This window comes from Chlamydomonas reinhardtii, chromosome 7 (genome assembly GCF_000002595.2).
Source record: "Chlamydomonas reinhardtii strain CC-503 cw92 mt+ chromosome 7, whole genome shotgun sequence".
In the NCBI taxonomy this organism is placed as follows: Eukaryota; Viridiplantae; Chlorophyta; class Chlorophyceae; order Chlamydomonadales; family Chlamydomonadaceae; genus Chlamydomonas; species Chlamydomonas reinhardtii.
The window spans coordinates 5,439,949-5,464,242 of NC_057010.1; the positions used below are offsets into that span (position 1 = coordinate 5,439,949).

At 63.8% G+C, this 24,294-nt stretch overlaps 6 protein-coding genes across 7 annotated transcripts; 2 read left to right on the forward strand and 4 right to left on the reverse strand.

The window, feature by feature from the left end:
- Positions 1-1,400: 1,400 nt before the first annotated feature.
- CHLRE_07g350500v5 (uncharacterized protein) lies at positions 1,401-10,370 on the reverse strand. Its single transcript, XM_043064550.1, has 23 exons — positions 9,973-10,370; positions 9,723-9,810; positions 9,330-9,456; positions 8,932-9,110; positions 8,613-8,704; positions 7,986-8,136; positions 7,400-7,513; positions 7,036-7,151; positions 6,588-6,780; positions 6,287-6,461; positions 5,896-6,081; positions 5,471-5,578; positions 5,084-5,306; positions 4,766-4,878; positions 4,482-4,589; positions 4,131-4,244; positions 3,833-3,974; positions 3,572-3,645; positions 3,284-3,394; positions 2,896-3,042; positions 2,450-2,593; positions 2,137-2,211; positions 1,401-1,915 (listed from the first exon to the last, which is right to left on the reverse strand). The coding sequence occupies exons 1-23, from the start codon at positions 10,082-10,084 to the stop codon at positions 1,883-1,885; spliced, it is 2,925 nt and encodes a 974-aa protein (XP_042923118.1). The 5' UTR covers positions 10,085-10,370; the 3' UTR covers positions 1,401-1,882.
- A 64-nt stretch (positions 10,371-10,434) lies between these two features.
- CHLRE_07g350550v5 (uncharacterized protein) lies at positions 10,435-13,910 on the reverse strand. Its single transcript, XM_043064551.1, has 9 exons — positions 13,750-13,910; positions 13,490-13,576; positions 13,250-13,309; positions 12,811-13,109; positions 12,513-12,669; positions 12,304-12,383; positions 11,789-12,137; positions 11,503-11,594; positions 10,435-11,370 (listed from the first exon to the last, which is right to left on the reverse strand). Exons 1-9 carry the CDS (start codon positions 13,849-13,851, stop codon positions 10,506-10,508), a joined length of 2,091 nt encoding a protein of 696 aa, XP_042923119.1. The 5' UTR covers positions 13,852-13,910; the 3' UTR covers positions 10,435-10,505.
- Positions 13,911-14,038: 128 nt separating this feature from the next.
- On the forward strand, positions 14,039-17,107 carry CHLRE_07g350600v5 (uncharacterized protein). The gene is made up of 2 exons (XM_001692426.2): positions 14,039-14,234; positions 14,401-17,107. The coding sequence occupies exon 2, from the start codon at positions 14,544-14,546 to the stop codon at positions 15,774-15,776; it is 1,233 nt and encodes a 410-aa protein (XP_001692478.2). The 5' UTR covers positions 14,039-14,234; positions 14,401-14,543; the 3' UTR covers positions 15,777-17,107.
- Positions 17,108-17,114: 7 nt separating this feature from the next.
- Positions 17,115-17,783, reverse strand: CHLRE_07g350626v5 (uncharacterized protein). The gene is made up of 2 exons (XM_043064552.1): positions 17,432-17,783; positions 17,115-17,217 (listed from the first exon to the last, which is right to left on the reverse strand). The coding sequence occupies exons 1-2, from the start codon at positions 17,655-17,657 to the stop codon at positions 17,132-17,134; spliced, it is 312 nt and encodes a 103-aa protein (XP_042923120.1). The 5' UTR covers positions 17,658-17,783; the 3' UTR covers positions 17,115-17,131.
- Positions 17,784-17,884: 101 nt separating this feature from the next.
- Positions 17,885-18,500, reverse strand: CHLRE_07g350652v5 (uncharacterized protein). Of its 2 annotated transcripts, none has more exons than XM_043064553.1 (1): positions 17,885-18,500. In XM_043064553.1, the coding sequence occupies exon 1, from the start codon at positions 18,384-18,386 to the stop codon at positions 18,045-18,047; it is 342 nt and encodes a 113-aa protein (XP_042923122.1). In that variant the 5' UTR covers positions 18,387-18,500; the 3' UTR covers positions 17,885-18,044. The 2 variants fall into 2 exon arrangements, with proteins under 2 accessions (XP_042923122.1, XP_001692599.1); XM_001692547.2 differs by having other exon boundaries at positions 17,885-18,350.
- Positions 18,442-24,292, forward strand: CHLRE_07g350700v5 (uncharacterized protein). The gene is made up of 11 exons (XM_043064554.1): positions 18,442-19,367; positions 19,538-19,774; positions 19,990-20,192; positions 20,346-20,393; positions 20,633-20,760; positions 20,962-21,322; positions 21,480-22,238; positions 22,354-23,634; positions 23,771-23,981; positions 24,072-24,106; positions 24,205-24,292. Exons 1-11 carry the CDS (start codon positions 18,659-18,661, stop codon positions 24,244-24,246), a joined length of 4,014 nt encoding a protein of 1,337 aa, XP_042923121.1. The 5' UTR covers positions 18,442-18,658; the 3' UTR covers positions 24,247-24,292.
- The last annotated feature ends 2 nt before the right edge of the window (positions 24,293-24,294 follow it).

A 24,294-nucleotide genomic window follows, 5' to 3' on the forward strand; every position in this document is an offset into this window, starting at 1 on the left:
GTTTCCACGGCATGCTAGCGAGCGGGCGCGAGGCGTTACTGTTGACCCGTGTTGGGCGTGTGGGGTGGACATGCAGGATGGGGACCGGCGTCACTGGTTTTGGGACTGCACTGTTGCGCTGTCACTGCGGGAAAGTATGGGGATGGCTATGGGTTTCCTGCCGGAGGAGGCTCTAAGTGCCTTCTCTCGTGAGGAGTTGTGGTTAGTGCGCCCGCCTGCGGGGCTTGCGCCACCTGTGTGGGATGTGGTGTGTCTCGCTGCTATGTCTGCCCTGGACTTTGGTCGGCAGCGTGTGGTTATGGCCGGGTTGGCGGCGCGAGCGAAGCTGCCGTCGGCCCGGGTGCTGAGCATTGGACTTGCCGTCGTAGCTGACTTCTGGGGTCGTCTCCAGACGTTTGTGACTTTGGGTATCAGGCCAAAGGGTTGGGACGCTGTGCCGTTTGCGCATCCCTTCATATCTCGGGCTGTTGGTGACGGCATGGTTTTGCGCTTGCCGTATGACGCTGATTCCCCGCCCCCCTCGCCGTGAGAGGTTGTGCGTGGTTGGTGGCTCTGTGTGTGGGCAGGATGCACGTGTGGGCGACCGTTCTAGTACCTGGACGCTTGCGCCCTGGTTAGTGCGTGCGCTGTGCGTGTGTCCTGCGGCCTAGACGTTTCCCGGCACTCCTGTGCCTAGGCTTGTGGCGTTGAGGCACAGCGGTGGGGCTCTGGCGGGTTGAGGCTTGGCTAGGACTCACTGTGCGCGGAGTCACACGGACTTTGCCCGCGGGAGGGTTTGCAGCAAAGTCGGGGTTGGGCCCTGATAGCATGTGATGGCTCGGCGTCTTCGGGAGCTGGGACTGTCCCCTCTGTAACATCCGCATCCATAAGCTCCCCTCCCCCCACACACACGTGCATGGTGCAGGGGTGCGAATATGGACTGTGTGTGTGTGTGTGTGTGTGTGTGTGTGTGTGTGTGTGTGTGTGTGTGTGTGTGTGTGTGTGTGTGTGTGTGTGTGTGTGTTAAAGAGCACAAGGAAAACGTTGCGCAAAGACAGTGTATGCGATGCAGCAAAGCGACGGTGTGTGTGTGTGTGTGTGTGTGTGTGTGTGTGTGTGTGTGTGTGTGTGTGTGTGTGTGTGTGTGTGTGTGTGTGTGTGCCATGGTGGGGCATCATGTGGTTGCGGGCCAAGAAGAGAGCCCTGGACGCAACTTGCGGTCGACGACCTGGACTGCACACCATACTGCACCATATCAATGCAGAAACCCTGACCCGCATGTATTGACGTTGTGGGGCGTGTATCGTGGGCGCGCATATCTGGAACACGCTTGATTACTTGTGTGTGCACTGCTGTACTGCACATGCTTAGGGGATGACGAAACTGCAGCACGGCACCGATCCACTGCACTGCGATTGACTCTCGAGAAATGCTTACAGACATCGGGCCATCCTGGGCGGGGTACTTGGCGACCCCTCCTGTTGCTGCACACTGCATTTCGATTGGATTGCTTGACGTGCTTAAATTGTTGCACCTTGCGTGTTGTGTGTCCTTATCTGCATGGTCGTTGCAGACTCTGCCTGCGAGCGCACGCCAGATCAGAGAGAGTATATCTAGAGGCCAAAACGTGGCCGACTCCCTCTGCTGTTGGTATGCTTCGCAACTGCCTGTGTCTTCTCCGTTCCTTCCCCTTCAGCATCATTGCCCGCATCCAGCCTGCACCATGCGTCCAAAACTGCCAGTTAACCGGCACACGCAGTCGTTGGGCCCCTCATCCGTGCACTGCTCTGTCTGCACACCTCACACACATCGCGCAAGCACGCACACTCTACTCGCAGTGGACCGTGTATCCACCAACCCTGTCCACCTGTCGCCTCGCTCCATTGCTCCTCGCGCTTCCATTCTACTTGCTCCCGGCAGCCTGCAGCGCCGTCACCTGCGGCACGTGGACCGTGCACAACCGCGCAACATGTACATTTCAGCGTGTCATCGTGTGAACGGTATGAGTGCGGTCAGGCCCGCCCGGCAATGTGTGAGGGATACACAAATGTAAAGGCGTGCACACCAGCAGCCCAGGATGTCCCGCTCTGTTGGCTGCTACGCCCCTAAACACACACGAACCCTTCAGGCGAGCCAGTCGCGCCATGCCCTGCTCACCTGCGCGATCTTCTGCTCCACCAGCGTCAGCTTCTCGCGCACCTCCCGCTCCTGAGCCCGCGCCTCCTCCACGTACTGCAAGACGGTGAGAGGTGGTGCGGTGATGGAGTTGTAGTTGGTGGGTGAGGGATGGGCACGTGGGTGCGTGCGAGCGCGGCGCAAGGCCACGAGCGGAAGCAGCCAGCACGACCTGCTAACCAGGCAACCACCCGGCGAATGCCAATCCTTCCTGCCACCTGTCCCGTTAGCCAACCGAGCCACTAAACACGCTGGCCACCCAAAACTCAAACCCAACACCTCCGCATCAGCCCACCTCGGGCGAGGCCTTGGACATGAAGGCGGGGTTGTTGAGCTTGCCGCTGATGCCGCCCAGCTCCTTGTCCAGCTTGGCCTTCTGCTTGCCCAGGCGAGCCAGCTCCTTGGCCACATCAAACAGACCAGCCAGCGGCAGCAGCACCTGCGGAAGCAAGGTGGAGGGGCGCCGGGGAAAGGTGGAGGTAGGCGAGCGCACGCGGTGTACGATGCACGGCGCCATGCTTGCAACCGCTGCCGGTCCTTTCCACCCTGTGAGATGGCTGTCGCTCCCGCCCACCCAGCTGCCCTCCTCTCCCCCACTCGCACGCACACGCACGCACACGCACACGCACACGCACACGCACACGCACACACACACACACACACACACACACACACACACACACACACACACACACACACACACACACACACACACACACACACCAGCACAGCAGCACGCACCTGCACGCCGTCCTTGACCACCAGGCTCACGGCGCTGCCGGCCGCCGCCGCGTCCAGCCCCGCCTCCGCCGCGCTGCCCACCAGGCGCACGGCCACGGGGTCCAGCTTGGCGAGCAGGCACACCACCGGCAGCTCGGACTCAATGGACTGCGACAGCCGCGACATGAGCACCCCGAGCACACGAGGTTAATTTTTGGTGTGGGTGGGCCGTTGTCAACTGGAGTAGCGGGTCAAGCAGACCAGCGAGAGCAACATGATAGCCATATGGCCCCTAGCTGTGAAACATACCATGATACCGTACACCGGTAAGCACACGCTTCCTCCGATGCGCCGTGCACGCTCCCCCAAACACCCCCCCCCCCCGCCACACACACAGACACATACACACCTTGCGCGTGGCCTCGTCCTCCACCACCAGGGTGGCGCCGATCTTGCGCCCCGGCTCCACGTTGTACTCGGCGCGGGCGTTGCGTAGCGAGCGCACACAGCCCTTGAGCACCTGTGCAGGTGTGTTGCAGCGCAGGTGCAGCGATGCAGCGAGGGGGGCGCGGCGACAAGGGCTCAAAACCAAACCCGACAACGACACGCGATGCTCTGTTGCCGTACCCTCCCCAGCCCTGCCCTTCTTCCTCATCATCCTCTACTAGCTGCCCCGTCCTGCCGCCCAGCTACCCACCTCGAAGTGCGCCAGTGCGGACTCGTCCACGGGGCAGCTGCGGGCGGGCCAGGGCGCCACGATGAGGGCGTCGCCTGTGTGACAGGAGGACGCCGTGGTGGAGGCACATGGAGAGGTTAGTTGTTGGCTGCAGCGAAAGTTGACCACAGTCCCTTCCCCACGATATCCAAGACCTTTTCGTCATGGTATATCGTAGACGTCAGTGAGAATGTCGGTGCCAAAAATGCTTTGTCGAACACGCGGTCCCCCAAACCACCCCACCCTTGTGCGGGATGGCCTGCCACAGCTCCTCCGTGACGAAGGGCATGAAGGGGTGCAGCAGCCGCAGCACGCTCTCGAACACATACACCAGCGTGGCACGGCTGGCGGCCTGAGCCGCCGCGTCCCCGCCGTACGTGCGCGTCTGTGGAGGGCGGGTGGTCAAAATGCATAGTTGTGTGTTTGGAGCTGTGTGAAGGTGCGTGGCGCTAAGCGGAATGCGTCCGCGCATGAAGGGGTGCACGCAGGGTGCAACTGAAATCCCAACATGTCCTAATCCTTGCGCGAAACGCACACACACCTTCGACGCCTCGATGGCCCAGTCCGCAAACTCGTCCCACAGGAAGTTGTAGGCAGCGATGCCGGCCGTGTTGTAGTCGTACTTGTCGTACCGCTCGCTCACCTCGTCAACCGTCTGCACGTGGCACGACATGGCCACAATAGCGTGTCGGTTTGGAAATGGGCGGCTGGCAGGTGGCGACTCTCACGCACGGCATCCAGCACCGTCCCCCACGGTACTGGCCAGGCCACGACCTTGTACCTCGGACCTCTGACCTACTATTGATCTACTTTTGATGGTCACATTACCCAGCTCGGCCCACTCCACCCCACGCCCCTTCCCCCAAAGGCAAATACCACGCGCTCCACCCACCTTGTGCAGCAGGCTGATGATCCAGCGCTCGGTGAGCGGCAGGCGCTGCAGGTCGGCGGGCGAGCTGAGCGACACACCGCGCAGCGACTCCCACTCGGCCTCAGACACCTGCCGCGACGGGGGCGTGCGGTCAAGTTGGATGGCTTTGCGCTTGGCTGGTGATTACGGACGGCATGTTTGACACGAATTCGCAAGCTTCGCAAGCCCTTCTTGTCCCACAGCTTCCATGGCTCCTTTGCCCACCTGCACCCCACCCCACCCAAACTCGTCAGCTGTGTGCTCACCTGGGCCAGGTTGAACAGCACGAACTTGCCCGCGTTCCAGAGCTTGTTGGTGAAGTTGCGGGCGGCCGTGACGCGCTCCGAGGACAGGTTCAGATCCTGGCCCACAGCCGTGCCTGGTTTCGCAGGGGCCACGACACGCGGGCACACGTCAGAATCGGAAATAGAAGTGCATTTCCCAGTGCATCCACACAACCAGCCTTCTTGCGAAACAACTTTCCAGTCTCGATCTGGTTTGTGATCGAAAATCACCACAAACTCCCTCTCACCACACCAAGCACAGATATACATGCATTGAAACACACGCTGCGGAAGCCTCACCGGTGGCGAGCGTGAAGCGCAGTGCGTCCGTGCCGTACTGCCCGATGGTGTCGAGAGGGTCAATCACGTTGCCCAACGACTTGGACATCTTGCGGCCCTTCTCGTCACGAACCAGTCCGTGCAGGTAGACGGTGTTGAAGGGCGCCTTGCCCGTGAACTCAATGCCCATCATGATCATGCGCGCCACCCAGAAGAACAGAATGTCGTGACCCGTCTCCAGCACCTGTTCGGTACGTTTGCAGTGGGTTTGTGGATTTCAGTTTCGGCGCTCGGCACCGGCCGCTGAGCTGCATACGACACGCAACACTCTAACATGGACGTGTGCAAACTACGTGATGTAACTCGGCCCAGATAAGCACGACCCGACAACCGCTGCCCTGTGCCGACCTGGGTGGGGTAGAACTTCTGGAAGTCGGGCGCCTGTGTGTTGGGCCAGCCCAGGGTGGAGAAGGGCCACAGCCCGCTGCTGAACCAGGTGTCCAGCACGTCCTCCTCCTGCAGGTGCCGGTTGGTTGGTTGGGAGTTGATGGGTTGGTTGGTTCTTGGTTTACCGGTTGGTTGATTGGGTAGGTTGCGTCGAGGAGGGAATCGCGTACCGCTAGTGCATGCGTTCGTGGGGGGCCTGCGGTAGAGTGTGGTACAGAGCACTAGGAAAACATTGCGCAAAGACAGTGTAAGCGATGCAGTAACGCGGCGGTTTACGAAAGTGTGTGTGTGTGTGTGTGCATGTCGGGCCTCTCTAGACTGCCGTTGTACGTCCTTGCTCCCTTCTTTGGAATGCGTTCACGCCCTCCACTACCCCCGCCCCGCACCTGCTTCAGCACCACGCCCGCCCCGTGCTTGGCCTCCGCCAGGCGCTGCGCCTCCTCCGCACTGCGGGCCACCACGTAGTGCTCGGAGCGGCCCTCCAGCGAGGCGGCGGCGGCCTCGGCGCTGGGGAACACGTACCAGACCGGGATGCGGTGGCCCCACCACAGCTGACGGGAGATGCACCAGTCCTGTGTGTGTGTGTGTGTGTGTGTGTGTGTGTGTGTGTGTGTGTGTGTGTGTGTGCGGCACAGCGCGCGGGGTGCTCGAGTCTGGTCCGCCGGTTTGAATGTGGTTTGATGTTACGCGCGCATGGCGGCGTCGTGAAGAGGTACAGCCAAAGGATGATACGGGATAGCACCATAGCAACATATCAAACTACAAAGCAATCCGCACCTTGATGTTCTCCAGCCAGTTGTTGTAGGTCTTGGCGAAGCGCTCCGGCATGATGGTGATGTCGCCCTTAGCCACCGCCGCCAGAGCCGGCTCCGCCAGCGGCTGCATGCGCACAAACCACTGCTCCGACACCAGCGGCTCCACCACACCGCCCGAGCGCTGGCAGCGCGGGATGCTGCGGATGGCAGCGAAGAGGCGATGGAAGCGTCAGGCACAGGGTTGCAACAGGTTGGTACCGGCACGCGCGTTGCAGGACAGTGCGCGCAATGCCCCGCATCGCCACCACTGGGCCACGGCTCACCGGCTGGTGTGTGCCTCCTTCTTGATGACCAGGCCCGCCGCCTCCATGTCCGCCCACAGCGCCTTGCGCGCCTTGAAGCGCTCCTGGCCCGCGTACTTGCCCGCTGCGGCGTTGAGCGTGGCGTCCTTGTTCATGATGTTGATGATGGGCAGGCCGCGGCGCTTGCCGATCTCGTAGTCGTTAATGTCGTGGCCTGTGTGCATGTGTGTGACAACACGTGGTTAGCTGAGACTACAAGAATTGGCGGTCAATGGGCTGTTGGAGGTTTGCCGAGTCGCCCACGGCTACCCCCATAGATGCCTCCACCGCCCAAACCTCGCCCACACACAAACGCCGGTGTCCTTCGCCCGGTCCTTTGAGCATCATGACAAGACTTGCTGTATCGCTTGGGCGCGCGCGCACATGTCGTTCCCCTAAACGAGTGATAACACACTAGCCCCAATCCTACCCGGCGTGATCTTGAGCGCGCCGGTTCCAAACTCCCGGTCCACGTACTCGTCCCCAATGATGGGGATGCGCCGGCCGCCGCTCATGGGCACCTCGCACTCGCGGCCGATCAGGTGCCTGTAGCAGCCGCGACGTGTGCGTGGTGGCAGCAGGTGCCGTGGCAGCGTGTGTGGCAGCATGCAGCGTGTGTGGCGTGTCAACCAGCTGCCGTCCCTCCTTCCATCCCTCCCTCCCTCATTACTACATACAGAGCTGTACTGCCGTAGCGCCCCAGACACGTGCCCCCGTCCGCCTTCGACCTCCTTCGGCGCCTTCGACCTGCTTCGACCTCGCCCCCGTTCCTGCCTCCCTCCCTCCAAACCTACTTGTAGCGCTCGTCCTCGGGGTGCACCGCCACCGCCGTGTCGCCCAGGATGGTCTCGGGGCGGGTGGTGGCCACGGGCAGGAACTCGGAGCCGTCGGTGCCGGCCACAGGGTAGCTGACAGCGGCGACAGGCATGTGGGCGGGAAGGCACGGGCGGAGGTAAAAGACAGTGATGGTACCGGGGCGGGTTAACTGGGGCATGACCGGGTGATGTGCAGACGTGTCACAGCATGCACTGCTGCCACTCATCCCCCAGCCGACCTCTCGCTCGGCCGCACCGGTCCCATCAATCCCGCCCCTCGAGCGCGTCGCCCACCACCGTGGCACCGGGTCTGAACCGCCACGCCGTCCACCATCTGCCCATCTACGTAATCCCCCTCCCAACGCCGTTCCAAACGCACACACAAAGCTCTCGTGCTCTTGCTCCCATCGCCTTCCCTTCGCTCCCTACCGCTTCCCTCTTCTTCCTCCCGTCTCCCTCCCTCCGCTCCCCCCCTCCGCCTCCCCTGCCGACTCTGCTCCCTCCCATCCTCCCCGCTCCGAATCACTCCGCTCCCCCACCTCCTCTGCTCCCCCCTGCTCCTCACCGGAAGTAGTAGAGGGTGCCCTGCTCCTCCGTGTACTCCACCTCCAGGTCGCTCACCGCGGTGCGCAGCCCCGGGCTCCAGTTGACCATGTACTGGCCGCGGTAGATGAGACCCTTTTCGTGCAGCCGCACAAACGCCTCAGCCACCGCCGCTGCGGGGTGGAGATGAGGTTGGCTTGGTGTGGTGGGTGGGGGCAACATGACATCATCCGCCCACAGCCACGCTCTGATCCCCCTTCTGCCTCAGCGAAAACAACACGCTCAGCCCCTATCTCATCTCCTGCACTCTCTTGCTAATCCTCCTCCGGTACGTCTCACCCCTACCACCAGAATCCAGGGCAAGCCGCCCGAGCCACACCCGCCCATGGACTACTCGACACGTGCTGCTGCCCCCTTACCTGCTGTCGTTGCCCTGTGCTCATGCCCTCACTGACCTCGCCTGCCTCCATCCTTGCAACTACCTCATCCCCCTTTCGTTGGTTTCGGTTTAGTTTGGGCTGGTATTTACAACCCCTCCCTTACCTCCTCCCCTCCCTTACCTCCTCCCCACCTTTACCTCCCTCCCCTCCCTGCCGCGTGCCTCCCTCCCCTCTGCACCTCCCACCTCCCACCCCTCCCTCCCGCTCACCGCTGAGCCCCTCGTCCAGTGTGAAGCGCTCCCGGCTCCAGTCGCACGAGGCGCCCAGCCGCCGCAGCTGGTTGGTGATGAAGCCGCCGTACCTGTGCCGCACGTGATTGGCACGAGAGTGCGGCACATGGTTGGTGCATGTGTACCACGCGGTTCTGGTAGAGGAGAATACGCTTCCCGTTCCTCCCCCGGCTTGCTTCCTCTCCCACCATCCCACTCTCCCCTTCCCCGCACCTTTCCCCAGCTGCCTGCCCCTCCTCCCTCGTGTTACGGCCACGTCACCTCCCACCCCTTCCCCACCCTCCCACTCCGCACTCACTCCTCCTTCCACTGCCACACGCGCTCCGTGAACGCCTCCCGCCCCAGCCCCAGTCTGCTGGCGCCCTCCTTGTGCAGCATCTTCTCCACAACGCTCTGCGTGGCGATGCCGGCGTGGTCCGTGCCGGGCAGCCACAGCGCGGGCCGCCCGTTCATGCGCGCATAGCGGGTCATAATGTCCTGAGGTTGAGGGGCAGGGGGAGTAGGCAGGTACGCGGGGTAAGGGGTTCAGGGGTAGGGTTCAGGGGCGGGGGGAGGCAACGGTGTGGGAAAAGGCGGACGGGGCGTGACGCGTTCAGGTGTGGCACAGGTCCAGCCCCGCCCAACCCACTACACGCCGCCACCCGCAAACCCATATACACAAACCCCTCTTATCTCTCTCCCTTTACACGGGCACACCTGCAGTGTGGCGAACATGGCGTGTCCCATGTGCAGCTTGCCGGTCACGTTGGGGGGCGGCATGGGGATTGTGAAGGGCTCGCCGGTGGCTGCGGGATCGGGCTTGAAGTAGCCCTGCGACTCCCACCTGCACGGCAGCGGCGGCACACGGTAGGCGCGAGGGGTTCCAGTCTGTGCGGCGCCATGGCACCCGGCGTCCACCCAACGCGAGGCGTTGGCGGAGTTGCGGACCAGCAGAGCACCACGAGCCAACCATAGCGTGCACACGCGCCCCTGCATGTTCGGCTGCACCCCAGAGCCCCCACAGTCTGATTGCCTCCCGCCGGTGAACCCGAGCAGACCCGGAGCAGCTCCGCATCTCGTGCCCAACGCCGTCAAGGTGCCCCCACCCACCACTTGTACAACCGCTCCTCCGCGCCCAGCTCGAAGTTCTTCGGCAGCTCCGGCCGGGTGCTGGCACCAGCCACTGTGCCGACCTCCTCTGCGAATTGATTGCAGGTGGACGCATTTACTGTGTATGCTAATAATGCAGTATGTGGGCGAGCCAAAAGCTGGTTCGCGCGAGGCTTGCCGTTGGCAATGCACTCGATTACAGGTTGACTTGCGGCAATCCCCGACGTTAACGCATGCCATTCAAACTCACGAACGGCAGCAGCTTTCAGGGCAGGTGCAAGCCCCCGGCGACCACTCGTTGCCGCAGCCTTGCATTGCAGCCACGAGCCCGCGTTCGCCCCCAGAAGCCGAGAAGCGAGCATTCCGCAGCGACGTGCGTTTATTGCGGCAACTGGGCGCATCGGCTCCTCACGCTGGACAGGACGCGAAGCACCCGCTGGGCAACGCCCCAGAACACCGCTTTGCATTTATCCCTGATAGTTGTGGGTCGCTAAGTTATACGCTCAGGTCCAATTCAGCAACGACCGTCAAGCGAACATATGGTGTTGCGACTAGCGCGAAGCTCAGAAGCCAACACTGTTTGGCTTGCTGCTTGCTGCGGCCCGGCCCCTATAGCCGATTATGTAACAAAGTATTCAAGATGTTCAGTTGTTCTCTTGGATGGGAAATACGCAATGGCTGAACCATACATGCCGGCACGCCACGCCGGCCCGACGCTCAGGACTCCAGCTTCCAGTTCTTTAGCGACCAGGCCGCGAGCGTGCCTCACAAGAATCCAACTTACTACGACGTCCCAGACTTGAAGAAGGACTGAATGCCGCGCCCCTTGACCGGCTCTCCGCCTCCTCCCCGCCCGCCTGAACCGGTCCTGCCGCCCGGCTTGCCAGCTGCTCCCCTACCTCGCCCACTTCTCCCCGCAGCACCTTTTCCCGCCATCATCCTCGGCAAGCTGCCGCCACTTACATTCGAAGCTCCCTCTCCACTTCGGCCTCCGCCTCGATTGCCGTTGCCGCTGCCGCCACAGCCAGCGCCCGAAGGCGACTCGGCTCGCCCCTCACCAGCCACCAACGCTGCACCCTCCGCGTCGGCGGCCTGCTGTGCAAGCGATCCCAGGCCATCCTTCTGCCCCGTTTTTGCCTCGTGCCCTGCCATAGCCCCAGGCGCTACTGCCGCAGCACCGGCCACCGGCGGCTCGCCCTGGTCCTCCTGGGGCCCCACAGCTTGCCGCTTGCAGCTGCGGCTCTCATCACGGTCAACCGCCACAGGCGGCTCTTGAGCCGGCGCCTCTCCTCGCCCAGTCGCATCTGCCGGCGGCTCCGGAGCAGAGCGCTTCGAGCCTACAGCAGCCGGCGGCGGAATAGCCTCCTTGCCGACCCCCGCCTGCGCCGGTGCCGGCTGCTTCTTGGATTTGGATCCGAAAAACATGTCCTTGATGGATCTCTGGTTCCGATCCACAAACCGCCCCTCCATCGCCAGCCACATGGCACACGGCGCCGCGGGAGGCGGTGGGAGCAACAGCCGCGGCAGCTCTCGCTGCTCACCGGCGTCCGCGCCAGCCTCAGCACCCGCCGTTACCGGCCGCGCCGCTGCCTGGACCGGCTGCCGGCGCACCCTCAGCCGTAGCAGCAGCGCCGCGTGGTCCGACCACCTGTGCATCCCGGTGCCAGCAGGAAGACCACCAAACCCGCGTCAGCATGTGTAACCCAGCACTGACTCACATACTGCAGCGGCCCCTGCACAGTTAGGCCCACAAGTGCAACAACAATCTCGAAGCGCTCACTTGGGTGGGATCTGTGCTGCTGTCAGGATCTCGCACGACTCCACAAAGGGCAGCAGCGCCGGGCTGATGAAGAAGTAGTCGATTCGGCAGCCCTGGCAACATAGCGTGCGGGCAATTAAGGGCATTCTTATAATATCTGATGCTGGCGGCATCATAAGAAGGCCATGTGGTATGCAAACGCTGGCACCTGGCCCGCAGCGGCGCACCTAAAGCGGCCCGCATGCACGTCGCAATGTCGAGGCAAACAACTGGGCAAACACTGTTAGGAAAGAGCATATGGGCTCACCACATTAAAGGCTCGTGCGTTTGTCCGCTCCTCCCACACCGTGAATGCTCCTGTGCATGCGCCGCTGACTGGCGCCCCCGACCCTGCTGCCACTGATCCTGCCCCTTCTCCCAACCCTGCTGCTCCTTCCCTTGCTGTTGTGTTCGCCGCGCCCTCGCCACCGGCTGCCGCCGGCCCTGCTGCAGCTGCTGCGTCTTCTGAGGCCCCTGCCTCTCCACCTGCGTCTCCCCCTGCGGCCGCCGCCGGTCCTTCTGCCTGCTTGCCCTCTTCGGACGTGTGGGGGTGCAGCACCCGCCACACGTCCGGATAAGTGGCGGCCAGTGAGCGGAGCTCCGCCAGCTCCTCCGCACTGCGAGGCCACAGGTATGCGTTCCGTTCAGGTGCCAATCAAGTGTGCTCTGCAAGACAGGGATTACCTCATGGGTCCGGCAAGTGCGCGTGGTAACCCGCGTCCACGGCCCAGCCCCGCCTCCCGTGGCCCCTCCGTCCACACACACATATTACGCACAGCCCACCTGTACGCGGTGCTGTAGTCGATAACGGAATGCACGTCCTGGGGCTCCATGGCCACATTGAAGTCGCCCACGGCAATCACCTGCGCGAGCAACAAACCCAGCATACACCCGCGTTTACCTTACATGGCATCGCCGGCCTGCAGCGCCGGATACAAAGTGCCCCTACTCATTGCACACCTGAGCCTCCACAGCACATGCACGTTTCTCACCTGCCGGCCCTCAGCAGTCAGTTCGTCCATGCGCCTGCGCAGAGCCCGCAGGAACGCCAGCTTGTGTCCCAGCCGCGGCCGGCCCGAGGCGTGTTCACCGGCGTTGGGCACATACACGTTTAGCAGGACGAAGGCGCCGTGGTCGGTCTGGACGAACCTGTGAGCATGCGCGCCTACGTGCTTGTCGCCATGTGCTTGGATAGCATGAACAAGCTGTTGGTGCCGGGGGCATGATTGACAAACACCGCGTCAAAAAGACCACGCTTCGTGCCGCGCAGCTTACATACCCTTCCCCCACCTGCCCTCCGTGTCGAGCTCCGGCTGCTCGTCACCGCCCAGATTGTCTGCCACCGCTTCCCGCGGCGCCACGCCGCCACCCGCCGCCCAGCCGCCTGCACCTCCAGCCGCACCCGGGCCTGGCTCCGCTTCCCTACCAGACGCTTCTGGGGCCGAGGTGGGGCCCGAGGCGGTGCCGAGCGGGGCCGTGGTGGGGCCTGAGGCGGTGCCGGCTGCGGCCGCGGCGACCGCGGGCCCCACTCGGCACCAGGTGGTCACTCCGCTGTAGCCCAGCTTAGCGGTTGAGGTCGCCCAAAAAGACTGCACGACCGAGTAAGGGAAGGGTGTCCAAGGTGGAGATCTCGCCGGTTGAAGCTTGCACATCCTTTGGCAGCAGGCGCCTTGCATACAATGCTTGTATGCCAACTGGGGGCCTCTCGCCCTGATCCCTTGCTAGCTACCTGGAAGCCGTCCACGCATGCCAGCTCCTTTGTCACCTTGGCAGCTGGCAGCTTCACCTCCTGCAGATGCATCAGGACAGGCTGATAACATACCCAACCAATGAGAGGTACCAGCCTCACGCAATCGTGTGGAACGCCGTTCACAAGCATGGGCGTGGAGTGACGGGCCGGGTTGCTTCCACTTGACGCACCTGCCTGGCCCCACCCTTCGCAGCAGGCCGGCACCCCAGCACCCCGCACCTGGAACGCGGCGATGTCCAGATTCCAGTGATCCAAGAAACCACGGAAGCTCTTGTGGCGCAGTTCGAAGTTCTTCACGGTGGGCGCCTATAAGGCGGCGCATGTCACGAAGGCCGTGAGAAAGCTGGAGGCGGTTTGGGCGTGCTGAGCGCACAAGCCCACGCGGTTAACCAGACGCCTTCATATCCCCTCAGATTAGCTGTCACCCCTGCGCAGCGACTGCCGCTCCCCACACACTCCCTGTTTCCACGCGCCCCCACCAGGCAGTTTATGTTCCACGTCATGATGCTGAGGACCTCGCCCCGGTCGCCATCGGCGCCGCCTGGCCCTTGGTTAGCGCCCGATGCATTTATTGCGTCCATCGATCCACCTCACGTACGTTCAACCCAACAGCCAGAATCGCAGCTACACCGGCTATTATTTGTTGACAAACACGCAGGGTGCATATTTTCGCCTACCGCTTAACAGCCAGCTGGAGCGACACATTGGATCCGAGTGCCCATCGCAGCCACTGGCGTAAACTTGCCGCGCTGAATCAATTATATAGGCGTTCTTACAGCTTCATTTTGTCCGATCTACGTATTGACTGCTCGCGTGCAGAACGTACGTTGTAACGAAACACAGTCCCCTTCGCAAGCTGAACTTAGCGCTCTGCGGTGTAACAAGTGTTTTCAAGGTCATGTGACGGAGATATAGGTTCCTACTGTGTCGCGCGGTGGTCGCAGCACGACTAAGTGTGGCGCGTGTGAGTAGGGGGTTACCTGGCACGCACTGGGCCTGGCTGGACGCCGGAACCGAAGGCGGGGACCTTTCGGCTTGTTGAGCTTGACGCTGCTAGTGATCTCGATGCACTTCAATCGCGATGCCTGCGTCCATGTGTGTGCCCTTTCCTCAACCCTGCAATCCCCCAGGCGCTAGCACGCCTGCCTCGGACCTAGACCACCAGCACTGCCTTCAATAACGACACCGCCGCCAGCAGCAATCACCTTTCTCAGGCCAGCACCAGCACCAGAACCAGCACCACCAGTACCGCCAGCACCATCAGCGCGCCGCCATGAGTGGGCGTTGGCGGCGGCGTGAAGATTCGCCACTGCACGAGTTGGATCCGGACCTCCACATCCTTGTGGACGACCGGCCCGGACCTCTGCCCGCCCATCATGCCGTACTCATGCTCTTCAGCCGCTGCGTGCGCGATCTGCCGCGCGCAGCGGCGGCGCCTGCCCTTGCCCCCTTCTCATCAACGGGCACCTACAGCTTCGGCGGCGGGCACGCTGCAGCAGGCAGCGCATGTGGAGCCGGCGGCGGCGGCGGGGGTGGCGTGGGGCTGAGCGCCGGCGGCGCGCTGGGGAGCGCTGGATCAGCGCCGCTTGAGGCAGCAGCTTTGGGGTCCGTTAGCATCACGGTGTGGGACCTGCGGAACCTAGTGCTGGAGGGCGAATCGCGGCCCGTGTCGGGTGACGTGGTGCAGCGGTGGTTGGATCTGGTGTACAGCCACGTGGATCATGGGCGGCGGCTGGAGGTGTTGACTGATATGGAGCACGCCCGGTCGCTTCTGCTGTTCGCGGATGCCATCGGCAGTAGCAGCCTCTCGCTGGAGACGCTGTGCCGGCGGCTGCTGGAGACGCCGGGGCTGCACGTGCGCGTGCCGCTGGAGCAAAACACACACGTGCCCTGGCTTGAGCTGGTGCTGATGGGGCGGATGTACTATGTGCTGCAGCCCCGGTCGTTGGAGTTCGTTGACGTGCCGTACACGGCATGCGTCATCATCGACCCCGGCATCAGCGAGGCCTGCCGCGCCTCGCTGCCGGGAGCGGTGGCGGCGGCGCTGGAGGGCTGGCTCTACCTGGCGGGGCGGCTTCGGCTTGTGCCGTTGGCGCGCACGCTGATAGACTTCGTGAAGCTGCAGCTGGTGCCGGCGGGCCTCAGCATCCTGGGGCCGGCGGTGGCGCAGGTGTACAGCCCGCGTGTGCTGCAATGCCTGCCGCCCGAGCTGCTGGTGGAGGGCTTTTTGCGCGATGCGGTAGGCGACCTGCCCTCGCGCGTGCAACTGCAAGCCAATGGACCGGTGACGCTGGGCTGCGCAAGCGCCGCGGCGGCGGCATGGTACGAGTGCGCACCGGGGCACGGAGTGGAGCTGGCGGCGGTCGAGGCGCTTGAGGGGCGCTCCATGCTGCACTCGGAGGAGTTTGCGGATCTGCCGGTCAATGCCAGCATGGGCGGCCTGTCGGCGGAGCAGCGCGAGGCGGCGGTGACACAGGCGATGGAGCGGCTGCTGGCAGAGACGTAGCTGCCGTGCCATGTGGCAACAGGAGCCGCTGCGGTTGCAATGCAGCACCGTAGGCGTGGCGTAGCAAGGTACACGAGGGGCTTGGCGAGACATAAAGCAAAACTTAGCTGCGGTTGAAATAAAATGTGCAGGAGTAACGCAGGTTTCAACTGACGCTTGTGTGGGGTGTGAACATGGTTCAGCGTGCGAGCACTGTCAAGCCGGGCTTTGCGTTCGTGTCGGCAAAGCGAGGTTTGGTAGTGCTGGTCGAGAGTCGTGATGTTGGAGTGATTTATTGTCGTCAGATCGTCCCTGAATGCGGCCGCACCCGAAGCCGCGGCGCCAGCCGCCGCGGCGGACGAAGGCCATGTGATCCTTGCTGTCACCGGCCTGGCTATCCTGCAGCCACGCGAACCGGTTGCCGTTGGTGGCCGACATCTGCTCCGAGAACTATTGCTGGCGGCCTGGAAGGCGCAGATGATGTCAGGAATTGGAGGGCCAGGACAGTAGCGGCTCCTGTCCCAGCGCTGGCCCGACGCCGCTCGACGCCCCAGAAGCTTCCCGCGAACAAGCCCGCGAAGAACACACAGCACTGCCAATGTCCTCTAAACCAGCCACCGGCAGCCAAGGCGGCGGCCGAGGAGAAGGCGGCGGCCAAGGCGGCAGCCAAGACGGCGGCGGCCGAGGAGAAGGCGGCGGCCGAGGAGGCGTTCAGGCAGCGGCAGGCGGCGTCCCTGGAGGCGTTCAGGCAGCAGCAGGCGGCGGCCGAGGAGAAGGCCGAGGAGAAGGCGGCGGCCGAGGAGAAGGCGGTCAAGCGGCAGAGGCGTTGATCTTCCGTTGATCTTCTCTACGGGCTCCTGTCCCAGCGGCGGAGCGTAGGAGGAAACTCCGACCAGGAGGGGGTGCGGGGCAGGTTTGGGCCTGTCAAGACCCGTTGCAGGAGGTGGCAAGGGTTCCATACGAGCCCAGAAGTTGGGCGGTGGTCTGGTGGAACCTCCTTCACATGGGCACGTCCATGCGGGGGCTGGCTCGAGATATGGAGCACAGCAAAGGACTCGAGCTGGAGCTGAGGCAATGGGCGAGTGACCTAAAGGCTGTAGGCCGATGAGCGGACACCAGAGTTGCCGTTGATGTTAGTGGTGAGCGTCGGCGCCGTACACAACAAACAAGGTAGCGCCGCAATTCTTCCCGATGTTTTTTGCTCTGTACGGCTGTTGAGCACGCATCATGATCAACAATATGATGCGAGTGAGCTGGTGAGAGACATCGTGCTAAAGACGAAGTGATTTACACGGTGCCCAGGACGCGCCGCGAGGTGTTGAGACATCTACCCGATGTAACCAACAATCCTATTTTCTCGACTTCACAGCCGCACTTCACAGCCGCATTTCCGCCTCCAGCTCTTCCCACTCCGGCTCGCTCAGCTGCAGCACCGCCGTGTAGCTGACAGCCTCGCGCAGACCTGTGTGTGGTTGGGAAAAGGAGGAGGGGGCAAACGACAGGAATGCCCTCATGATTGCGGTGTTGCAGCGACACGTGTGCACACGCGTCGTGTCGCACGTGGCCGTTGTGCACGGTGGTGCGGATGTGGTGCACTGGTCATTTGGCCCCCAGGAATTCCGGCAACGCGCTCCGCCACGCCTTCCGCGACCCAACACGGTCCTGCACGGACCCACCTGCCGCCGCCAGCGCCTCCATTCGCGGCACGCGCCGCCAGTGCTGCAGCGGCAGCAGCAGCTCCGCCGCCGCCACAGCCACCGCGTCCAGGTCCTCGCCGCCGCCACCTGCTGCTGCTACTGCCGCCGGTCCCGAGGTGCTGCCCTGCAGAAACCGCTGCCGCTCGCGCGCCCAGCCGCTGCCGGCCTGCGTGGTGAGCTCCAGCGCCTGCGCACAAGCACACATGCAACTTCCACGCATGAGGCACGGTATTGTTGTAGGCGGCTCTGTGCCAATTAGCGAGAGCTATTGCCCTAAGCCGGTGCCGACCCGGCTAACAATAGCAAGACCTTAGCAGGGCTAGTGCACAGGTCACCTATGTTACTGGCTGCCGGCCAGTTAGGACTATTTCAAGTGTCGCCGAGCGTACTGCACTCCATGCAGCGGCCCATCTCTGGACACATTGCAGGTTCTAGACTCGAAGCTAGAACAGCCCCAATTCTGGACACCGTAGCGTGTCATATCGTATATCGCATATAACCATATGCTCTACAACAGGTATTGGCGATCAATCATGGTTTGCAAGCCACTACAAGTCTAAAGGCTCTCCGGCTGTCATCCCTCTTCGTTTACCTAGGCCCCAGGCAGCCCCACACTCACGGTCAACACGCGCTGCTGCGCCTCGGCGCCCGCAGCCGTAACTTGCTCCACCTGCTCCGCCGCCGCGCCGCCGCTCGCCAGCACCAGCACCACCGCCGCCAGCGATCCCACGCCGAGCAGCAGCACGAGCTGCCCCACCACCTGCTCCAGCTGCAGGCCGCCCATGGCGGCGCCTTGGCGGACTGTGCCTGCTACTGTGCTACTGCCAGCAACCCAGCTGTCGCCGTGGCCACCGCCGCCCCCCCGCTGCAGGTCGTCGGCATCCAGGCCCTGTTGCGACACCCTTCGCCACGAAACACAATGGCAAGTCAACATGAACTGCAGGTTGCTTTGCTCGGAGCATTGTTATTCACCAGTAACTCATTCAATAATTAAGCGGCTATGAAGCAACTCAGGCCACTGCAGCCTCAAAACCTAAGTCAAAGTAACACTTGATTTGTTGTTTATCATCAATAAATCTAAACATAAATGACACTGAGCTGCCAGCCACTGAAACCGGTAGCTCGTGCGAGGAATCAGCATCGTCCTCAGCTTGTCAGGGCCCTCGCAAGCCCGAACCCAGCCGTTTTGGAGGGTTATATGCGGAAATGATTTTGGCCAGTCACACAGTGACCTTGTTTCGTCATGAACCGGCTGCCCGAAACCCGCCCACGCCGTCGCACCGGCTTTCGTCGGTATTCGGACGCGGGCGCTGGTCGCGACTTGCATGCGCGGCTGCTGCCCATGGGGCGGATGCAGGCGACAGAGTCGGGAGCCAACGGGCGCAGGGGCGCACACGAGCCAGCCCGGCACGTCGCCCCTCTGCTGATGAACCGCAGCAGCGAGGACCTGACCCAACAGCTCCAGCAGCGGGAGCTCGGACGCGTCCTTCTTCTCAGCAGCTGCTGAGGAGGGGGCGCCAGCCGCAGCCTGCCAGGCGGCGTGAGCATGAGGACAACCAACAGCAGGCGGAGCCGGGGTCCGGCCACTTAGCGGAAGCGGACGCACACTCTGATGTGGATCCGACAGACCTGCCTCCACAGTGGCATTTCGGGGCCGGTGGCGGCGCTAGGAACGCCCGACGCCACGCAGGTGCCCAACATGTTGGCGACGACGGCAGGCACACCGGCAGTAGCAGTGGCAGTAGCAGCGGCGGAGGCAGGCTCACAGGCAGCAGGAGTGCCCTGTTCGCTGGGTACCACGATGACGATGATGATTACGTTGACTCTGGTGACTATGGCGGTGGGCGGCTTGTGGATCGATTGAATCCGGAGATGGCGGAGGAGCTGCGGCGGCTGGAACGGCAGTACGGCTCAGGTGGGGTTGGGAGGGCGGCTTGGAATGATTCGGTACAGCGGACTATGGCGTGTTATGGGTTGATCATTCGGGCGCAATAACGGGCAAGTTGGGACATGTAGTAGCGTTGGAAGCGGCTTCACCTCCGTGCACCTGCGCCGCGTGTTTTGGCCCCCGCATGACACGCGCAGCCAACCGCACGGACGACAGTTTCCGCAGCCGCCAGTCGCGATTGGACCGAATCATGGCCGCCCGCCAGTCAGTGTACGGCGCCCGCCACCGGGACGCGGATGTACGGCTGTTGGCGTTACGGCGGGAGCTGGCGGCCGAGGGGCGGCGGCGGCGGCGCGGGCGCTTCGCTGCCGATGATGCGCTGCCGCGGCGCAGCACGTGGCACAAGCTGGCGGCGGGAATGCAGCGGACCATACGTGGGTACACGCACAGGCGGGTCGCTGGGATAGAATTGTTGCGGTTGTGGGGTGCCGGGGGTTAGGCACAGGCACGCCTGTGGCGCACGAGCGACAGGGAAGACTTGGGCGCAAAAGCGGCAGTCAAGAGTACGCATCAGGCATTTGCTCGGGCTCCATGTAAAACAAGTACTGGGCAATTGAAGTGCATTATGTGCTCGTCCAATGCCACGCAGTGCACGAGCGCTGTGTCGCGCTAGAGCTGGCGCTGGCAAGCGGCGGCGCCGCTGTTTCTGGCGGGACCCTGTCGTACGATGGCGCGCGGCGGCTGTACCTGGCGGCGCCACAACTGCTAACCGACATAACGTACGGCGTGGCGGCGCGGCTGCGAGCACTGGCGGTGGCGGTGGCGGGGACGGTTGAGCAGGCAGCCGCAGCGGTAGGTGTGGCGCTTGGGACGGTGTCGCTTTCCACGTGCGTCTGGAGCTGCAAAGGCATTAGTGCTGCAGGGCCTTGATGGGGTCACGTCATTGCTCATGAATCAATCGCTTGTAATGCTCCATGTTGACTTATGCTCCATGTCGACGGACAGATCTCAGCACGGCCGCTGCTGTGCTCACTGCGGGTGGACCGACTGGAGGTGAGCAGGAGGTGTGGAGCTGCTGTCAGTCCCAGAACCTGTGGTGCGACTGTGTGATGTGTTCGTCGGTCCCGGATGGTGCTTCTTGCAGCTATGGGCATGGGCTTTTAGTTGGCTGGCGGTGCCATGTCGGCTTGACCGTGCGGTGTCCTATGCTTGAAGATTTTCACGTATTCACATTTGCGTATTGTTCACCCGCGCACGCACTCCAGTCTAACCTGCCGGCACTGCGTATTCAGGCGTGTGCGGCGGAGCTGGCGGCGTGGCTGGCTCAGGGCGGACCACCGCAGCCCCTGCACCGGGTGGTGGCCGCGCTGGCGGCGGAGCCTTCGCTGGCCGCGCAGGGCCCCACGCCACTTCTGGCAAGGTGTGTGCCCGTGTGTTTTGAGCTGCTTTCAAAGCGCGGTTTGGGCGTCCCGAATCCTTCTGATGTTATGACTGGGCCTCCCGTTGTCTAACTTTTATACCAACGTCGCACGTCCGATGCACATCACACGCAAGCAACGCGCACGCACCCATATGTGTGCACACGCCTGAAAGCGACACGCCCGCCGCATGCACTACGCAGGCTGCAGGTCCTGGCGACCAGCTGCCGCCTGTCTAGGGAGGGCGCGCTGCAGCTGCTGCTGCGGGCGCCGCGGCTGATGGCGCTCGAGCCCGCCGCAATTGCGCAGCGAGCCGCCGGCATGCAGGCCGCCCTGTCGCCGCCCACAGCCGCCACCACTGCGGCCACGGCGGCCTCTACTCCAGCAACCTCGTCTGCTTCCTCTTTGCCGTCGCCGGCGCCAAGACAGGCTGGCGGCCAGGCCGAGGGAGTGAGGAGTATCGGGCTGGTGCGGCCGACCTCAGCGGGCGTGAGCGGCGGCGCGGGTGGCGGTGTGCACGTGGCTGCGTCGTGCCCGGGGCTGCTGCTGGCGAGCAAGGAGCAGGTACGGTAGGTGTGCATGGTGGTGGGTGCTGACGGTGTGACACCAGCTCGAAGACGCAAGCGGCACGCATGTATGGACTAAGAACTTCAAAGCCAAGCATCGCTGATTTATGAGGCGCACTTGCGGTTATGCTCTTTGCTTGTTGCGATTCCCACAGCTTCAGGAGCGGCTGGCGCAGCTGCAGCAGCTGCTGGCGCTGTCTCATGGTCAGGCGGTACAAGTGCTCACCGCGCAGCCCGCAGTGGCGCTGCTGCCGGCTGCAGCGTTGGCAGCCGCTGTCGATTGCCTTTGCAGCTGCCTGGACGGCGGCAGTGACAATGACAGCGAGGAGAGAGAGGAGGTAGAGCCAGCAGCATCGCCAGGAGGTGGTGGGAGCAGTGGAGCACGCTCGGGGGCAGCAACCGGCACCACGTTTCCGCAGCTGCAGCTGCAGCTGCCACCGCCGCATGTCCAGGGCCTGGTGCTTCGCTGCCCCGACGTGCTACTGCTGAAGCCCCGGACTGCTACTGCCGCCCTGGAGGCGCTCACAGTCATGGCTGCAGAGCTGACCGCCCCCAGTGCACCTTTCTACGACGTGCCCTCTCGCGCTGCGCCCATGAGCGGCCTTGTCAACAACGGCCGGAGCAGCACAAGCACCAGCAGCGCCGCCACGACGCATCGGGGGCGCAGCCGGGAGCAGCAGGAAACACAAGGCCAGCAGCTGGGGACCAGTCCACGCGAATCGGGCGGCCAGGGAGGCCTGGAGGTTGAAGCTGCGGGAGGTTTGCAGGAAGCTAGGAATGCCGCGGCTGCCCTGGTGCTGCGCGAGCCGCGGCTGCTGCTATGTCGCGTGGTGCCCCTCGGCTCGGAGCCAGGCGCGGCGCTGGCGCCCGCCGGTGCGCGAGAGCGCCAGCGAAGCGTGATGTCATGGGTTGAGGTGAGGCGTGTAGATGGGCCCTTTTCCCTAAATCGTGCACCGAGCTCGTTGGCTCTTTTCATTTTACTGCCTTTCAGGACCGGGATTCCTAAATGTTTGTGATTGCACCGTGCAGGCACTGGACGGGGCACAGGAGAAACTCAGCCTTGACCCCATGGCGGTGGCGGCCGAAGGGCCGTACTGGCCCCGGCCGGTGGCGCCCAGCCCGCTTGCACACCTGCTGCAAGGCGACCTGCAAGAGAGCCCGGGGGCCGCGGCGCCTCCTGGTGACGTGGGCGAGCTGGCCGCAGCATCGGCGCGGCTGGCGGCGGCGGCCGCCGGCGCGGCGCCGCCGCCGGTCGACGTGGGGCTCCGCTTCGCAGAGCTGCAGAAGCTGCTGATGCTACAGCCGCAGACGGGCCGAGCATCAGGCTCGGCTGTAGCACCACAAGCACGGGCGTGGCTGTGGGAGCATGTGCTGTTGCCGCAGCCGCGGCTGCTGCTGGCGCCGTCGGCGCAGCTGCAGGCGACGGTGGCGGCTCTAGGCAGCTGGTTCTCAGTGTCACCGCAGGCGCTAGCGCCGCTCCTGCTGCCGGGCCTCGTCGTCGCCGGCCCGCACGGGCTGCCGGTACTGCTGCCGCAGCCACGGCCGCCAGCCGTCAAGCGCACAGGGCAAGAGGTGGCGCTGCCGAAGAGCCACGTGACACTGCTAACATGGACGGCAGAGGAGGTGTCTGCGGCCGGGTACCGCGTGTGGGCCTGGCTGGGTGGCGCTGGCGCTGGCGGTGCGGCGGCGGCGGACCTTGCAGCGGTGCTTCGTGAGCTGCCGGGGCTGCTGCACGACCCGCCCACCATGCGCGCCTGCGCTCTGGTGCTTAATGCGCTGGTGGCGGAAGCAGCACCACCGGCCGGCCCTTCTGGAGGCCGAGACGAGCTTCCAGCTTGGGTCACTGCCTTCGCTACCAGGAGCCCAGCGGGCAGCGTGTCTGCCGCTGCGGGTGGCACCGAGACGCTGCCGGGCTCGCGCGGCTTGGCCGGAGCTGCGGTCCCGGCTATGCCCCCGCTCGCCTGCGCGCTGCTGCTGCGCTTCTCGCAGCAGCTGCTGTCGCCGCCGCTGCTGCGCCTGCTGCTTGGCCCCGGCCTCGGCCCCGGCCTGAATGCCGACCTGCAGCGGGGGGGCGGCGGTGGCCACGGCGACAGCTGGGTTGCTGGCAGTAGCACAATAGCAGGCGCATTGCGCCAAGGCGGCGTCATCGGCGGCATGCAGCTGGAGCAGGTGGTGGGGCAGCTCGTGCAGCTGCTCGGCGTGGGATCGCTGGCGGCGGTGGTGCTGGTGCTGGCGAGCGGCGGCGCGGCGGCGGAGCAGGTGGAGCAAGTTACGGCTGCGGGCGCCGAGGCGCAGCAGCGCGTGTTGACCGTGAGTGTGGGGCTGCCTGGGGCCTAGGGCAATGAAGAGCGCTGACAGTCGGAGAGACTTGTAGTGGCTTGCAAACCATGATTCATCACCGACACTGTACCTCATACATGGAAGTTCCATGTGTGCTTGTGCGCAGGCGCTGGAGCTCACCACGCAGGCCGGCAGCGGCTGGGCGCGCGAGCGGCAGCGGTTTCTGCAGGGCAGCACCTCGGGACCGGCGGCAGTAGCAGCTGCAGCAGGTGGCGGCGGCGAGGACCTGGACGCGGTGGCTGTGGCGGCGGCGGAGCTGCTGCTGCCGCTGCAGCACTGGCGGCGCGTGCCGCGAATGGAGGCGCTGGCGGCGGCAGGTGGGTCCGTGCAGGACGTGGCCGTGTCAGGTGGGTTGCGGAAGGCGTGGCGGAGCGCGTTGCCGGAATTCCTGGGGGCCAAATGACCAGTGCACCGCATCCGCATCACCGTGCACAACGGCCACGTGCGACATGACGCGTGTGCACACGTGTCGCTGCAACACCGCAATCATGAGGGCACTCCTGTCGTTTGCCCCCTCCCTCTTTTCCCAACCACACACAGGCCTGCGCGAGGCTGTCAGCTACACGGCGGTGCTGCAGCTGAGTGAGCCGGAGTGGGAAGAGCTGGCGGCGGAAATGCGGCTGTGAAGTC

Excerpts from the sequence above, each read along its gene's own strand:
- CHLRE_07g350700v5 (XM_043064554.1), top strand. The coding sequence starts at position 18,659 with ATGATTTTGGCCAGTCACACAGTGACCTTGTTTCGTCATGAACCGGCT. Across the intron at positions 22,239-22,353 it reads GCGTGATGTCATGGGTTGAG|GCACTGGACGGGGCACAGGA; the intron begins GTGAGGCGTGTA and ends TGCACCGTGCAG. Across the intron at positions 23,982-24,071 it reads GGAGGCGCTGGCGGCGGCAG|TGCACCGCATCCGCATCACC; the intron begins GTGGGTCCGTGC and ends CCAAATGACCAG.
- CHLRE_07g350600v5 (XM_001692426.2), top strand. The coding sequence starts at position 14,544 with ATGAGTGGGCGTTGGCGGCGGCGTGAAGATTCGCCACTGCACGAGTTG.
- CHLRE_07g350626v5 (XM_043064552.1), bottom strand. The coding sequence starts at position 17,657 with ATGTGTGCTTGTGCGCAGGCGCTGGAGCTCACCACGCAGGCCGGCAGC. Across the intron at positions 17,218-17,431 it reads GGAGGCGCTGGCGGCGGCAG|GTCTGCGCGAGGCTGTCAGC; the intron begins GTGGGTCCGTGC and ends AACCACACACAG.
- CHLRE_07g350652v5 (XM_043064553.1), bottom strand. The coding sequence starts at position 18,386 with ATGTTGACTTGCCATTGTGTTTCGTGGCGAAGGGTGTCGCAACAGGGC.
- CHLRE_07g350550v5 (XM_043064551.1), bottom strand. The coding sequence starts at position 13,851 with ATGGACGCAATAAATGCATCGGGCGCTAACCAAGGGCCAGGCGGCGCC. Across the intron at positions 13,310-13,489 it reads TGGACATCGCCGCGTTCCAG|GAGGTGAAGCTGCCAGCTGC; the intron begins GTGCGGGGTGCT and ends ATGCATCTGCAG. Across the intron at positions 13,110-13,249 it reads CATGCGTGGACGGCTTCCAG|TCTTTTTGGGCGACCTCAAC; the intron begins GTAGCTAGCAAG and ends TCGGTCGTGCAG.
- CHLRE_07g350500v5 (XM_043064550.1), bottom strand. The coding sequence starts at position 10,084 with ATGCTCGCTTCTCGGCTTCTGGGGGCGAACGCGGGCTCGTGGCTGCAA. Across the intron at positions 9,111-9,329 it reads CCATGTTCGCCACACTGCAG|GACATTATGACCCGCTATGC; the intron begins GTGTGCCCGTGT and ends CCTCAACCTCAG. Across the intron at positions 5,579-5,895 it reads CGGGCGTGGTGCTGAAGCAG|GAGGAGGACGTGCTGGACAC; the intron begins GTGCGGGGCGGG and ends CGGCACCTGCAG.